The 17,635-nt window shown below is 36.2% G+C and overlaps 1 protein-coding gene across 2 annotated transcripts in view; it reads right to left on the reverse strand.

Annotated features, from left to right (window-relative positions):
* Positions 1-17,635, reverse strand: part of DDHD1 (DDHD domain containing 1) — a 91,156-nt gene that overhangs the window by 20,181 nt on the left and 53,340 nt on the right. For both annotated transcript variants that reach the window (XM_034648414.1, XM_002919650.4), the window contains exons 5-7: positions 14,373-14,479; positions 8,698-8,804; positions 461-723 (exon numbers count right to left, since the gene is read on the reverse strand). In XM_034648414.1, coding sequence (XP_034504305.1) covers positions 461-723; positions 8,698-8,804; positions 14,373-14,479 — 477 coding nt within the window. The remainder of the gene's footprint in view (positions 1-460; positions 724-8,697; positions 8,805-14,372; positions 14,480-17,635) is intronic.

Here is a 17,635-nt window from a genome sequence, read left to right on the forward strand (position 1 = left end):
AAGGCCACAAGTGATCAAATAATTATGAATCTGTGAAAAAATTTGACAAGGAAGAAAAGGTTTTAAAATTATTTTCAGAATAATAAGACAGACAAAGGCCCATCTCTAAGATTCATAAAAACTATGAAGGATTATAAACTGGTAAACATTTTCGATAGGGATGCTGTGTGGTGACTCAGCTTGGAATAAGTTTTAGGTTTCACTCCTAATATTGTGAAGAAGAGATGGAGGGAAAAAGAAGATGATGACAAAACAACTTACTTTGTGGTACTGGAACACACATGTAATTAGCATGAAAATTAACAAAACAGTCTCTAGCTGATTAGTCATGTTATCTAATAATCTTCACACTCCGAATAACATATTTTTCTTTATCATGAAAATCTTACAGTGTTCTCCTAAGAAGTCCAGTAATTCCACAAAGACTTTTAAAATGCTTGAAGAGACTAGGGCAGTTTACCGTCGCTTTGTTATATAGAGTTCATCCAGCAGATGTCGTTCTTCATAGCTCATCCATCGTTCATCTGGCAACTCTTCTTCCTTCTGCAGCAACTGTTCATAGAGTCGAACTGGATTCCAGCCAGTCATTATGTCATAAGTGATCACACATCCCAAAGAATGTGACACTATTGAGACTTTACCCCCTTTTTCTTCAAAGTCTGGATTCCGAGAACAGAAAAGGGAATATAATCGATTCAGCTCCTGCTGAAGGCCTTTAACAAGCTGTTTGAAATAAGAAAACATTATCATATTAGAAATAATCACTTGCTTTGCTATAAACTTTATTTCTAAATGCAAATACATTAAGAAAGAAAAACAAACATTACTGGCCAAATAGACCTAGGTCTATTTTATTTTAAGAAATAAACTCAGGCACTTCAAACCTAGCAGAAAATGAAGAAAAGCATACATAATGTGTAATCCACTCCACCACTAAAGAATGAAGGCAGATACTACCCACCTACATCTTTTCACAGTCCTTAAACCAACTATATGAGCCAGCAGTTTCATAGATTGAAAAAAAAGTTCCATGCAGATTCCATTAAGTCTTCCAAAGAGCCCCTTCAAATTTTTTCTTCATTGCAACTTATTCATATGCTATTCTAAATTTTTGTACCTTGTAGCTTTAAGCTATAGTGAATTTTATTTTATTTTTTTTTGAAAGATTTTATTTATTTATTTGACAGAGAGAGACAACCAGTGAGAGAGGGAGCACAAGCAGGGGGAGTGGGAGAGGAAGAAGCAGGCTCCTAGCGGAGGAGCCTGATGTGGGGCTCGATCCCAGAGCACCGGGATCACACCCTGAGCCAAAGGCAGACGCTTAACGACTGCGCCACCCAGGCGCCCCAAAGCTATAGTGAATTTTAGAAAAAGAATATCTGAGTTTATGCTAACAGGTGTGCTAACATATATATTATTACATTATGCATTTAGGTAAGAGTAATGTAATGAAAGGCTATTGTATGATTGAGAAAAAAAAGCTAATGTTGATTTAGTCGATATTCCAAGACTCTCATTAAGGTGGCAATATGTATATGAGTAAAAAGTTGCTTTATGTGGTTGCAAAGCAGGGCTTTTTAAGGCTAAAGGTTAGTAATGTGGGAAGTATCTTAGTCATTTTTCTTTGTAAAATTGCTTCCTTTGAAATTTAGCTTTAACAAATATTAACTGAAATACTCCATTAAGTCAGAAAAAATGCTTGTTACCCAACCCATACTGGGCCCTGACCTGAGTTTAAGGCAGTTCTCTCCTCTTCCTATCATTGCTTACTACTATTTGATTATAAATTTCCTTCTTGATATTAATGTAATTCCTCATTTCAGTACTTCTTAATATGCCAGCTGCTACTCTGACATCCAAATATTACTTATGTATTACTTCTATTTTTGGTCTTGTTATTTCATCTCAAGAGGCAACTAGCCTCCACTAGACTTTCCTGAACATTTTATACCTGCTGACACTAACTGAAAATCATTCGAGCATTCCTGCCCGGCAGGATTAGCAGCGACATGAAAGAAGGCATTGTGCTCTCTCTTGATTGTTGACATCACAGAACTCTACAATGCAATATTGAGGTCTGCTTAAAGCTACTGAAAGTATGTGTTGGGTCTGATGAAATATATTCAGCCAATGAAGGAAGAGGAGGATAGGAGGAGCTCCTAGCCTGTGTAAGGGTGATAAGGGGCCTTTTCACTAGGGAGAAATGCAAAGGTTTTATCTTAACTGGACATTTTAATTTTTTTCTTGGGAAAAGCCAACTCCAACTTTCAAAGTGCATCAGGATCACATGGAGGGCTTGTTAAAGACAGACTGCTAGGCTCCAATCCATAGGGTCTGATTTAGCAGTTCTGGACACCACATTTTAGGAACTACTGCCTTAGTGGCAAATGTATATAAAAATCTTCTAAGACGTAGGTTGTAGATAATTCCAGACAATATGGTTTAAGGAATAGGCAGTGTGATATGAATTACAGGGCTCTGCTGAAAGGGAATTATAGTGTAATGCTTTGGACTTAGCTTTGAGAAGAATACCAAGTAACCCTTAAAATTTGTAATTTTCGTGATTTATAATCTAAATGAAAGGAGGTGCAGAAAAAGCTAAGGTATAGATAAGATAAACTCCTTCAAAAGCAACATTTGTTAATAGTTTTTACTTTTGAAGTCCTTGATTTTAAGACTCACACCATGTAAATCTAGAAACACTAAAAGACCAAGTACTCTGGCAAAAGATATCTAATCTTTTTGTTTTAAAATACCACCCTCCCCAACAAAATTTAAAAATTAAAAAAAGGAAAAGATCTACCAGCATCTCTACCAGTGATTAACCTATTTCATATCAAAAAATTTTAAAGTATTTCTCACTATACCCAATACTTCAGTAATCACATATGGCTAACAAAACAAGGATAAATATCCAAGACAGAGAAAGTCTACTTGATGTTAAAATATTTCACCATGGAATGAGAAACATAGAATGGACAGTTTCTGAAGAGCTGATGCTTTCATCTGTTTTAATCATATACTTGAATAGAAGTGGTTTTCATGTTTCCTTATTAGAACATTATCTAGATATGGTAGCATTTTTAATCTTTGTCCATAGCTTACATATACAGGAATGTTTGTGTTCCAAAACATTATGATTCTGAAAACCAAGTTTTAAACAGTTGTGCACTACCTTGAAACGCTTTTATAAATCATCCAGTCAGCAGCAAAATGAGAAATCCACCTCTATTTTTGTGTCCACAAAGTCTACTCTAATTAGGGTTTCTTCTCCTTCTCTTCGCCGATCCAATTATATTCTCCCAGCTAATGATCCCTTTGTGACCAAGTATATTCATTTGAGATATATGAACCAAGATTAATGATATACCCGTGATATTAATTTTATTAGCTCTACAATATTATCTAATCAAGTCAGCTAACCTCACATGGTAGGCAACTGATGGCTTTTCAAAAGCTTAAGAGTTTTTAATTTTCATAACTGCTGCTTAAAAGTTAACTTTATGAAGAAAATCAACCCAAAAGGAAAAAGCCAGCAGTTTCAAGAGAGAAAATCCAAACCAACAAAGTATGGCTGAAGAATATAATTAGTCCTTTGTCCTCTCTGCTTCAGGAAATTTTAATGAGAAAAAGTAATTTAGACAGTTTTAGTCATATGCATCAATTGAACGATTTTCAAGTAATAATAACAAGAGATGGCCATGACCATTCTCTTTAAAATTCTTCATTTTTAAAAGTCATTGAAAAGAGAGTTCAGATGTACAAGATGTATAGTTCTCTGGATTTTTCATGTCACTTTATTCAGGGTTAAACTAAGGGCCAAAGGCTTTCTGATGTCTCTGTAGTCTGGATTAGTTTCCTTTCTTAAAATTGGTCCTTAGAAAGTCTGACCTGAGAAGTACTAATTGATACACAAACTTTTCCCTTCACCATGGCTTTTAAGGATTATTGGCACAATCACTAATTAGGGTCCTCCCATCCCATGAGCATCTCACAATCTCCAGCGAAAGGGGAACTAAGAGATGATCTAATTTAAACTGCTGTGAAGGTAGGACTCCCTTCAGTGGCAGCCTGGTAAGTCACTCAGCGTCTACCCCAGTGAGTGTCTACACTCTAAGGAGGACACCTCTAGTTTTTAAAAACTTTTTTCCAGTTTACTGTGATATAATTGACACATAACACATAACACTGTGTAAGTTTAAGGTGCACAACATAACGATTTGATCTATGTATATATTATGAAATGATCAACAAATAAGTTTAGTTAAAATCCATCACATTATTTACAATTTTTTTCCCTTGAGACATTTTTTTTTTAAGGCGGCTTTAGTTACTTACAAAGTTCTTGTCATTAGTAAACAAACACGTTCCTTTCCATATTTTCTATCACTGATCCTTATTTACTTTCTAGAGTTAACAGAATAAGTCTATTCCTTTTTTTTTCTTAAATGGGAGACCTTAAGATACATAAAGACAGATAATTAATCACAACTTGAGAATCTAAGGAGGAGGAATTGTACTGGGAACTTTATATACATCTTTAATCCTCCTGACAACCTTTTTCAGGTAGGTATCTTGTGTCCATTTATAAGTGAGGAAGCTGAGAAAGTGAGAAATTTGATCTAAGGTCACATAGCTAGTTAAGTGGCAGGTTTTGAATGGCATTTATTCTACTTCCAAAGGCTGAGAGGAAGGGGGAAAAAAAGGCTCTTTCATATGCCTATCGAGTAAACCAAACAAGGTTCATTTGCCAGGCAAGATACAATTCTAAAGACCTCCTGACTGCTGTTATTTATCACTACTTCCCTAAGGAAACAACACTGTTTAAAAATAATTTAATCTAGAATACTGGCTAACATCAACCCCGTGCTAAATGGGCTTGATTTGAAGAATCATCATTTTTTTTAAGAACAACTTTTTCCTGTTTCTAAGTTTTCTTTTGTTCTTCACAATACCTTAAGCAATGTTTCCCAAATTTCCCTGATGGTATTGCCAGGGGAACTGTTAAAAAACCCAAGTTCACTGGCTCTACCTCACACCCCCTCAATCAGAATCTCCAGGGAAGGGACTGTGGAAACCATTTTTTTTCATTCCTTTTCTTAACCTTTTACCTGGAAATAATTTCTAATTAATAAAATGTTGCAAACAACAACAACAACAATAAAACAACAAAAAAAACTCCACAAAGATCATCCATATAGCCTTTACCAAAGGTTTATCTATTGTTAGAATTTTATCCTGATTATCATTCCATCTGTTTCTGTAGCACACACACCCCTGTACATTTTTTTGTGACCCATTTGAGGATATATTACATACGTTATCGTCCTTTACCCCCTAAATACTTCAGTGTGCATTTCCTAAGACTAGGAATATTCTCTTCCATACTCAGAGTGTAGTAATCAACTTTACTTTGATATATTTCATTTTTTTTACAAGATTTTATTTATTTATTTATTCGACAGAGACAGAGACAGCCAGCGAGAGAGGGAACACAAGCAGGGGGAGTGGGAGAGGAAGAGGCAGGCTCACAGTGGAGGAGCCTGATGTGGGGCTCGATCCCGTAACGCCGGGATCACGCCCTGAGCTGAAGGCAGAAGCTTAACCGCTGTGCCACACAGGCGCCCCTACTTTGATATATTTCAATAAATTTACTTTGATATAACATTTCATCTAATCTGATCTACCATCCACATTTTGTCAGATGATTTAATGACATCCTTCGTAGCATTTCCCCCCATCCAGTACAAGTTATGGTCTAGGATAAGATGTTGTATTGAGCTATCCTGTCTCTTCAGCCTCCTTTAATCTGGAACATTCTCCACAGCCATTCTTGTCTTTCACAATATTTACATTTTAAAAGAACACAGTGCCATTCTTACTTTATTTGAACTTCCTCATTCTATGTTTGCTTGATGTTTCCTAATGACTGGAGTACTGCACAAAAGATGCGGTGTCCTCCTAGTGTCCCTCATAACACCCAATAAAGGTGTTGCCTAATTTCTCTACTCTATACCTGTTTTTTTTAATGACTATGCAAATATCTTGTTCTTCATCAAAATAATGCCTTCAATTAAGCATCCACTGATGAATCTTGCCCAAGCCTCTTTTACCTGATCCTACCATGACAGCTGCAAAATGAGGATTGTCCTCCAGCATTCCCTCCATATTATTCAGAAAGTCCTTTGCATTTACGGTCGGCAAAGAAGCTTTCTCCCCCATTTGTTTATTTGTAAATCATACAGATTATGAATTTCTCAGTGATTTTATAACTCCTTATTATCCCTATTATAATTCTATATTAAAACTACTACTACCAATTCCTTGCAATAAGTAGTAATAATTACTTGATTATTTTGGTGCTCAAATTGTTCCTGTTTTGGCCAGTGGGATGTGCTTCCTTAACTTGGCTCCTGTGTCCTTGTGACCTGCCCCATCATTCTCTGGAGCATTTTCCTACTTTCTGTCATGACAAGTTGTTGAAGCTTTGACCTGTACCTATCTTACTCCAGTCTGAATCAGCCATTTTCCCAAGGAACCCTACTTATTCTTAGAGGGTAATAATAGTATTGGAGATAAAGATCCGGGTGCTAGGTATGCTCATTAGATTGTGGTATCCTCCCTTCTTGGCCCTTTCAATGCACACAGGTGGGTAATATGTGTGTATATATGTATATAAATATACACTTAAATATACAGACATCTATACACACCCATATATTTTCAAAATCATGAATTCACATTTATACCTTCAATTCCAATAACCCCCATGAGACTGTTTTTTCCCCTATATTTTTAATGAGTACCCCAAGTAACTGTTCTAGTTAAGGATGTCTGGGAAACGTTGCTCAAGATTGTTGATGAATCTCAGCCACAAGTTCTCTGGTGCTTTTCCAGAAAATTCAACTGGATTAAAAGACAAACTAATTTAAAATGCTGGGTGTTCTTGGGGCACCTGGGTGGCTCAGTTGGGTAAGCGTCTGACTTCAGCTCAGGTCATGATCTCAGGGTCCTGGGATGGCCTCATTAGGCTCCCTGCTCAGTGGGGAGCTGGAGAGCCTGCTTCTCCCTCTCCCTCCGCATCCCAGCCCCTGCACATGTGTGTGCTCTCACAAATAAATTAATAAAATCTTAAAAAAAAAAACAAAACAACACTCTGGGTGTTCTCTATTTCATTTACCTTAGCTGTCAGTTCCCTCCTTCCACTGAATATCTGTTTTATTCAATTCCCTTCCAAAGGTAACTATTTTTGGAGATATAAGAGTAAAATAGAAAGTGACTACTTTCTCAGTCTGCACTAGCCAATGGTCAGAGCTTTGAGTCTGACACTTTTATCTTTCCAGTTTTTCCTGTTACTAATGTCAACTTAAAACTTTTTTTTAAAAAAGCTCTTATTATTAGTTTTGTGGGACGTCTCAGTACATTCTACCCTTAAACATTCAGGATACCTTCTTAGGAAACCTACCAACCATATGTGTGTGTATAAAGTATACTTATGGTTTATGAGTGTGTATATATGTTATATGCTCTCAGCCATTCTCTTTCCTTTTTTCCCCCTTACTGGTTTCACTTGCAATACTATAGTTCAATTTCCTAAACTTTAGTGCATATCCAACAATGCCCAAAATATACTATAAAGGACTATGAACACACAAATTATCAGTATTCTACCTCATGAACCAGGCCTTCCTTGTTGGGTTAGAATGATGTCCAGTATAGTTTCTTTTTACTGTCTTTACTGTTTATTTTACTTTGTTTTACCGTTATCACGCAGACTTTGCCCCATACTGGGATATGACAATGAGGGGCTATAGAAAGAGGAATGGTGAAAAATCCTGAGGCGATGGCAGCCCAAAGAAAAGAAAGTTCTGTGGCAATTAATCTAACATATTTCTATAGATATGCAAGGGATATCCTGAGTGAAGTCAGGGACGACTCTATAGATATGCAAGGGATATCCTGAGTGAAGTCAGGGACGACTCTGAATGAACAGAATCAGAAATGAACTGGCTTGGAGCAGCACAGAGCAGCTCTACTGGTAACTACTCCTTGTACCAGTTTCTTCCTCTTTTGAATGAGGATACTAATTATATCTATCTCATAGGGTTTTTATGAGGATTGGACAAGCTAACACATGCTAGGTAATTAACAAGGTTATTCCTATGAAACAGAATTCTTTTTTCCTTACCAATAAAGTGACAAAATGTACTCAGTGCAGAGTCTCTCATCCCTCTGAATAAACTTTTACTCTTCCCCTTCCCCCCACCCAGGGTTATTTTTGTGATGCATCAGCAACATTACTACTTAAGGAACTACAGGAATTCACTACAGTGACACAATAAAAGCAAGTCTATTACAAACAAAAACTTGAAGGAAATTTCTTAAGTGCCTAGAACTTTCTTGTGAGGAGAACAGTTGTAGATATAATCAGATTTAGGAAAACTGGTATTTTTCAAAGAGCTGTTTTCTAACCAATCTCTGACTTCCAAGATTATCCATTGTATTAAGGGTTTCCCAATGCGTAGTTTGAAGATAAACAAATTTACTATTAAATACAGGCTATTTATAGGTTAATGGACTCCTGTAAATTCTCATTTGCTTGTAAAAAAAAAAAGTGCATAAAAATTTAAAATTCAGGACACATATGCTATCACTCTAAAAAATACCCAACAGCAACAAGATAATCATGATACTTACTTCATCTCTATAAAGTGGGCTAGTATAATACATGATGTCCATTGCACTGCTGTTCAGCATATCCCTTAAACCTCGTACTTTGTCAGGAGTAATGGAATCGACAGTGTCTATAAATTAAAAAACAAATTAAATTTACAGAAGATCTTTGTTTTAGGGAAAAAATAAATTGCAAAAAAAAATTACATTCTCTGAAACAACAGGTCTTTAAGTTCATGTTTAAAATTCAAGAGTGGCTTTGGATCTAATGAACCTTCCCTTCTTGCAAAATGTTGAAAGAACAAAAACAAAAACAGTAAAAGACTAAAGGGGACACGGGAAGGAAAGGAACATTAAGGATGAAAGCCATTATCAAATCTCTAAAGATTTACCATTTTTTCTTATATGCTGGCTTTTGCATGACACTCAGGGGCACCCAGAGCAAAACCAGGCCAACTCTATCCTTGGAACAAGCGTTAAGGAACACAACCTCACTCTTCCTGTACCTCTTTTTCTGTTTCCTTTCTCTTCTTCTTTGGCCTCTGTACCTTGCGCCTGGCAATACCCACGTGGAATGCCTACTGCCATTGGTGGCAAACCAGCAACAAATTAAAAAATTTCCCTACGCTTTACATACATCTTTCTTTAGTGAACCCAAGATCCTATGGGCAAAAGCTGCCAAATTACAAACACACACAAAGGCAAATCAGCAAAGGGCCTCTTCAGTAAACAAGATAAAGCTGGTATAATTTACTTTTGAAAAAAGAAAGTCACCAACACTGCCCTGCAAACAATTTAGCACTCCTGAATTACTGCTAACCCGTGGAAATTCTACCTTGAGAAGCTTGTTCTCCGAAATGCCTAATAAAATGATCAGAGATGCAGGAAACTTTGCATTTCTCACAGAAAAACAAAGCAGCCCTATACTTGGATGAATATCATAATATGAAAGCGCAAGTTAGGCAGGAGAAGGCTTACATTTTTAGTCTAGTGCAGTTTCTTTTACCTTCCAGTTTTTCACTGAATTGGTTGTTTTTATTCATTCCCTACAATCTAAGAATGACTGGAAGACAATGATTCAAGCAAAAGCTAGAAGTCTTTTCAAAGATGTAAAGGGTATGGGTAGCACAACCCACTTTTAAATTGTAAAAGTGAAAGATGTGACTACCATGCTGATACGAAGAGTTTCAATGCCATTTTAATGCATTTTCAAAAAAAAAAAGTTTTTACCGTGAAATACACATACATACAAAGAAGATACTTAATATATATGTGCATCTGAGAGAATGATTTATATATGGGAACACGTTTCTGCTACCTAGCTTAAGAATATTGCCAGTATGTCTGAAACCCAGAGTATATCCCTAAATGATCACATGCCTCTCCCTAACACCAATAAGAAGTTGGTGTTACACTCTTGCTTTATAGATTTATAGGTTTACTACATGTTCATTAATATTAATAACTTTAGCCAATTCTATAGCGTTTACTATGTGCCAGAGCCTAAATATTTTATTTCATTTTGTCTGTTTCTGAACACTATGTAAATTGAATTATTTCACTCACAATAGTGTGCTTCTGAGATTCATTGATGTTGACCCATTTGGTGTAATCCACTCATTTTCACTGCTGTATAGTATTTCACACATATCTAACAACATACCCACTTTCCTTTGAAAGACATTTGGGTTGTTTTTAGTCTTTTGCTAATATAAACTATGGTCCTAATAACACTGTTGTACAGGTCTCCTCGTGCACATGTATGAGTTTCTTTAGGGTATATACATCCAGGAGTGAAACTGCTGTCATCAAGCACATGTGCACTGAACTTTGTAAGAATATGTCAAACCATCTTCCAAAGTGATCGTACCAATTCACACTCCCACCAACAGTCAATGAGCACTGTCAGTGTGGTACAGCCTCACAACATCTGGTATTGTCACTTAAATTTTTGCCTGAAGGCTGAAAGATATTTCACTGTGGTTTTAACTTGCATCTCCTTGATTACTAGAGAGATGTACATTTTATAATATATAAAAATATATATTATAAAACACAGACACACCTATATATATATACACACATATGTGTATGTATGTGTCTGCCTATCTCCACTTAAGTTTCCCGTTCTTTATCCTGGATATTAAAGCTTTGGTGGTTATATCTGTTGTTCTGTTGCAACATCTTTTCCATTTGTGGTTTGTCTTTCATTTTTTATGTTGACTATTGAGAAAAAGAAGTTCTTAATTTCAGTCTAATCAGATTTACCAATGTTACTTTATAGTTGTGTTTTTGTGCCTTATTTTTTTCCAATATGTTTTAAAGTCCTGGCTTATGTATTTGATCTTCTGGAATGTGAGGTATGAATCATTCTCCCCCCACCCCCCGCCCCGGCCCCAGGATAACTGGCTACCAAGCACCACTTATGGGACAGGCCATCCTTTCAGCTGTGATCTGTAACGCTGGCTCTGTCATACTTCAGGTTCCAAACTAAGCACGGATCTGTCTGAGGGGTCTCTAGTCTGGTGCACTGGCCTGTTTGCCTATCCTTGTGCCAATCTAAACGGTCTTAAATACAAAAATTAAAAACAGTCCAGTTATCTACCAGCACATGACACCCTCTTCACTCTCTTGTTCTGTATCTTGGCTATTTTCGGGCCTCCGATCTTTCTACAATAATTTTGGGATTAGCTTGTTAAGTTTTATGAGACTCTATTGGGATTTTGATTGGAATTGCATGGAATCTATAGCTCAGTTTGGGAGAATTAATATCTCTAGGATATTGAACCATCCAATCTACAAAAATGACCTCTGTATGTATTTAAAAATTATATTTAACATCTTTTGTTTTTTTCATTTTAATATAAGTATACATATCTTATTAGATTTCTTGGAACCTTGTATTTTTATGCTATTTTAAATAGTTTTGCTGGCATATAGAAATGCAGTTATTTTTGCATATAGATCTTTTATTTCACAACGTTGTAAATTATCTTACTAATTCTAGTAATTTTTCCTTAGATTCTTTTATATAATCTGTGTAGACAACCATAAGACCTGCAAATGAAAACATATCTTTTCCATCCCTTAAAACTGTTATTTCTTTTCCTTATCTCATTATACTGGTTAAGACTTCAAATTGAGTATCTTTTATAAGAGCAGACATCCTTAGCTTGTTCCTAATTTAAAGGAAATGATCTTAGCCCTTCAATACCAATGAGGACAATGACAGTAAATGAAGGTAAGTACTCTTTATCAATGTTTTTGAATTTATAAACAGTAAAATTGACCCTCGAGTTTTAAAGCACATATCCTTTGCATAACCACCATGATAATCAGAATACAGAACTGTTCCATCACCCTAAAAAGTGCCCTTTTAAATTTAAACCCTCCCTTAAACCCTGTAACTGCTGATCAGTTCTCTGTCTCTACAATTTTGCCTCTTCCAGTATGTCACATAAATGAAAGCACATATTATGCAGCCTTTGAGACTGGCTTCTGTAATACTGGAATACTGTGATATACAGCTGACCCCTGTACAACAAGGGTTTGAACTGTGCGGGACCACTCACACATGGATTTTTTTTTGGTATATACAGCACAGTACTGTAAATGCATTTTCTCTCCTTATAGCTTGTCTTTTATAATAACGTCTTTTATTATTCACAATAAGCCTCTTTCAGCCGTACCTGAGTTTATGCTATAAGGTGACTCTTGAAGGATGGGAACTGACTGCCAGAGGAACCAACCATGTGATTAGAGGGTTGAACTTTCTGCCCCAACCCTGACCTCTGTAAAGGAGAGGGCTTGAGACTGAGGTCAAGTGCCAGTGATTTAATCAATTATGCCTACAGAATGGAACCTCCATAAAAACTCTAAATAACAACAGGGTGTGTGGAGCCTCTGGATTGGCACACACATGGAGGTACTGGAAGGGTGGTACACTTGGACAGGATACGAAATCACTGCACCCCTTCCCCATACCTTGCCCTACATAGCTCTTTATCTGGCTTTTTATTGTATCCTTTGTAACACCCCTTTAAATCAGTAAACGTGTTTTAAACTAGTAAATGTAAGTAAACGCTTCCCTGAGCTTTGTGAATCATTTTGTGAATCTGGTAAATTACTGAACCTTAGGATGGGGTCACAGGATCGCCCTTCCCCAATTTATAGCCAGTGAGTCAGACGTACAAGTGACGATCTGGAATGCATGACGGCATCTGAAGTAGGGGGAAGTCTTGTGGGACTGAGTTCTGAATCTGACTGCACTTTCCCTGGGGAGTCTGTGGCAGAACTGAGTTAAACTGCAGGACACCCAGAATTGGAGAAATGGTTGGTATGGGGAAAAACCTCCATATTTTGGTATCAGAAGTGTTGAGAATAAAACAGTGGCGTTTTTCCTTTAGTTTCTCTCACTCACCATAATGCCTTTGAGAGTCTATCACAGTAGTTTAAACCTACCGGAAAATAATGGATTCAGTTTTATAAAGTGTTAATTCATCCATACTGTCTAAATTCCTGAGCAGCCTCAGAAATCTATCTGGGTAAATGGGAAAAGCCCAAAAGATAGTGTTAATTACACTAGAACCTTATATACAAGTTCCAGCGGCTGAGAAGTCTTCTTTGGTCACTAGCATTTTTTTTTTTTTTTAACTCATTACAACTGTGGATACCTATTTTGGTTTATAAGCTATAAGTGACATTCTTAACTGACTACGAGATAGAATCACAGACTTGGAAGAATCCGTGGAAATCATCCAGGGAGGCAGGCTAGTGCTGATGGACAAGAGCTCTGGTATCATACAGATCGAGATTCCGTCGGCCATTCTAAGTTAAATTCATTTACCTTTCACCGAGTTTCAGTTTCCTTATCAATAAAATAGAGCAAATAAAGTGGGTACATTTCATAGACATCTGAGAAAATTAAATGAGAAACTCCATGCAAAATGAACGATGGAGTGCCAGGCACACAGTAAAAGCTCCACAAACAGCAGCTGATATCATGTCTGAACAACTCTTTCACTTTCCAGATTATGCAAATCATCAACTGAAACATGCCATCCTGATGGTTTAAATATTAAAAGGTCACAACTTTGTGCATATTTTAGCTACTAACTCTTTTAGGAAGCAAACAAAAATGATTTTAAACAAATATATTGTATAATTTCTCTATGCTAGATTAGAATTCACCAGCCCAGGGAATGCAGGAACAAAAGAAAACAAAACACCTGAGATTTTATCTTCCAAATATAGGAAAAGAAAATTATTAGAAAGAAAATGTAAGCTCATATGGAATTGTGGACAATAAATACTTTTAAAGTTGTTAACAAATCACTTTCTGTCAAAAACTTGAGACAATATTTTTTTCTCCCCACATGCTCCCCACATCCTCCCACTGCGCCCCCTAATCCACGGAAGGCATGCATGAAAACTGCGCTGTGAAATCTATGTGGTGATCCAAATCAACATACAGCAATTATTTTAAAAATCAATCACAGACCTGTACCCCTGAAACAAATAACACATTATGTGTTAATAATAAGAGATAAAAAAATAAAAATCAATGGATTTTATTTACTTAAATAATCTAGAACGAAGACTGAATATACCTCGAGAACTAAATGAAAGACACTTTGTTCCCAATGAGCAATACTTTGTTTCCACTGACTAAAATCACTTAATTTTTAAACAAACTGTACCTCCATCAAGAGTAAGTTTTGACCTCCACTCAACAGGCAGAAATTCAACATGTGTTGCGTGGTTAGAGAAATGCCTTTCTTCTATTTTTCTTGCAGCTTCTCTCATCCTGAAAAAACAGAATAAAAACCAAAAGTTATCAGAGTAACTTCTCTCATGTACTTATACAGTATAAAATGTCTTTAATCATACCACTTAGACTTGCTTCTAACTTCATCCTATAACGTTTCAATCATTGTTACACCATGCAGCTCACAAGACTAGGAAACCTTAATTTCGAAGCTATTCCTCTAAATTTGTTATCTATGATTTCAAATATTACAAACTTTCACATTATATTCTAAATAATTATATGTATAAATCTTTAGTAGAGAGAGCAGGACAACAAATTCCCCCCACCTTCAGCCATCACTCTGCCCAAATATTAGCAAGTCATGGCCTGTCTTATTTCATCTATTCCTCCACTCATTCTCTCCATAATATGAATTTTTAAATTATATTTTAAAATTAAGATATAGCAAAATTGACTTCTTTTCCCTCTTGGTGTCAGTTGTATAATTTGTGGTTAGCACCCCCACAATTAAGATATGGACTGGTTCTATCATCCCCCAAATTCCCTCACACTAACCCTTTATAGCAGCACCCTTCCCCCATAATATTTTAAAGCAAATCCCAGACATCACATCATTTCATCTGTAAATCATTTAGTAGCTATTTCTTTTTTTTATAATAAAATTTTTATTAGTAGCTATTTCTAAAATATAAGGAAAACATAACATATTCAGTACTATTATCATACCAAAACTTTCAACAATTTTTTGATTTCAGCAAATATGTAGTTCAGTGGTCCCATTTTCCCAGTTAGGCTAGAAATGTTATTTTATAACATAAAATATATTTTTACACTTGTCTGAATGGAACTCCAAATACAGCAGTCAGCTCCCCCCCCCGCCCTTTTTATGTGGGGATATATTCCAATACCCCTATTGGATACCTGAAACTGCGGATAGTACTGAACCCTATATATACTGTTTTTCCTATACATACACACCTATGAAAAAATTTAATTTATAAATTAGGTACAGTGAGAGCTTAACAATAACTAATAATGAAAAAGAACAATTACAACAATATAATGTAATGAAAGTTATATGAATGTGGTCTCTCAAAATCTGATTGCATTGTACTCATCCTTCTTCTTGTGATGATATATGAGACGATAAAATGTCTATGTGGTGAGATGAAATGAGGTGAATGACGTAGGCATTGTAATGTAGTGTAGCGTTAGGCTACTACCACCTGCTTCCAGATACAGATGACACCAGATAACTGACATCAGAGAGAGTGAAATTAAGGATAAGGTGGGGGACTACTTTATAGTCCATGCACTGTAGTTGGTGGATATGTCTCTTATGCGTCTATTGGTTCCCCTTGCTCTTTTTTTGGTTTTGTTTTGTAAATTATTTTTGTCCTGTAGAGTTCCTCAGAGTCTGATTTTTAATGACTGCAACTCCATGGTGTTGTTTAGAATGTTCTGTTGTCCTCTACTTCCTGTAATTTCTTAGTGAGATATCAGGGCTTGATCAGATTCGAGTTCTACTGTTTTGTCAAGACTACTACTCCATGGGTGCATACAAATGTGGTGGTCTCTTTTTGGTGACACTAGCAGTTACGACAATCATTACTTAGATTAATTTATTATGGTTCCATCACTCCTTATTTGTTTATAAAGCTTACACTTTTCCCATCCACTTATCTGTACTTCTCTAGAAAGAGAAGTCTCCTCACATCAAATATTTGGCTGCTTTGTAGTACAACCAAATAGTTTATGAACTGAGAAAAGGCAGAATGAATGGTTAATTCTTCCCTTTTATTAACAATTTTCAAAATACCGAGTTCTTAGCTTGTATATTTTTTGACATCTTTACTAACTCATAGACTTTAAGACTTATTTGGGTTTTTTTTCAAGATTTATTTGTCAGAGATAGAGCGCACACGTGCATAAGCAGGGGGTGTAGCAGGCAGAGGGAGAAGCAGGCTCCCCACTGAGCAAGGAGCCTGATGCAGGACACAATCCCAAGACCCTGGGATCATGACCTGAGCTGAAGGCAAACACTTAACCGACTGAGCCACCCAGGCATCCCTATCTGAGGTGTTTCAATCCACTGTAGTTATCATCCTTACTGATGCCCAAGTTGTCTCCAATTGTCAGCAAATCTTTCCAAGCTGGTTTCTGTGTCCTTTTGAAACAACCTGCATTTTCCCTTTTGAACAGTTTGGGGGCTTTTTTGTTCACAGAGTTGTACAATCATCACCACTATCTAACTTCAGGACTTACACTGCCCTCAAAGAAACAATGTAGCCATAGCTGTCACTCCCCTTGTTTCCTCTCCCCAGGCCCTGGTAATCATGAATCTATTTTCTTTCTCCATGACTCTGTCTCTTCTGGATATTTTATATAAATGGAATCCTACATATGTGGCCTTTTGTGTCTGGTTTCTTTCACTTAGCATAATGTTTCAAGGTTCACCCATGTTATATCATGAATCAGTACTTCACTGCTTTTTATAGTTGAATAATATTCCACCATATGAATATACTTTTGCTTATCCATTCATCAACTAAAAAACACTTAGATTGTTTCTATTTTGGGGCTATTATGCATAACATTGCTATGAATATTCTCTAACAGGTTTTTGTGTAGATAGGTGTTCAATTTTCTTGGGTATACACCTACGAGTGGAATTACTGGCTCGTATGCTAACTCGGCGTTTAAATTTTTGAAGAAGTGCTAAACTGTTTTCCAAAGTAGTTGTACTATTTTACAATCCCATCAGTAACATGAGGGTTCTAATTTTTCCACATCCTAACACTTGTTATTTTCCATCTTTTTGTTAAGAGTCAACTTAGCGGGTGTAAAACGGCATCTCTTTGTGGTTATGAATTCCATCTCCCTAACACCGAATGATATCGAACATCTTTTCACGTGCGTATGGACCATTTGCATATTTTATCTGGACAAATGTTTGTTCAAATCCTTTACCTATTTTAAAAATAGAGTTCTTTTTTTATTGTAAGAGTTCTTTACACATGTACATACTATAGATCCTTCTCAGATTATGATTTGCAAATATTTCCCCCATTCTATGGGTTTTCACTTTCATGATAATGTCTTTTGAAGAAAAGAAGTTTTAACTTTTGCCAAGTCTAATTTATCTCTTTTTTCCTCTGTGGCTTCTACTTGTGATGTTGCATCTCAGCAACC

Source organism: Ailuropoda melanoleuca, chromosome 20, assembly GCF_002007445.2.
Source record: "Ailuropoda melanoleuca isolate Jingjing chromosome 20, ASM200744v2, whole genome shotgun sequence".
NCBI classification, from domain to species: domain Eukaryota; kingdom Metazoa; phylum Chordata; class Mammalia; order Carnivora; family Ursidae; genus Ailuropoda; species Ailuropoda melanoleuca.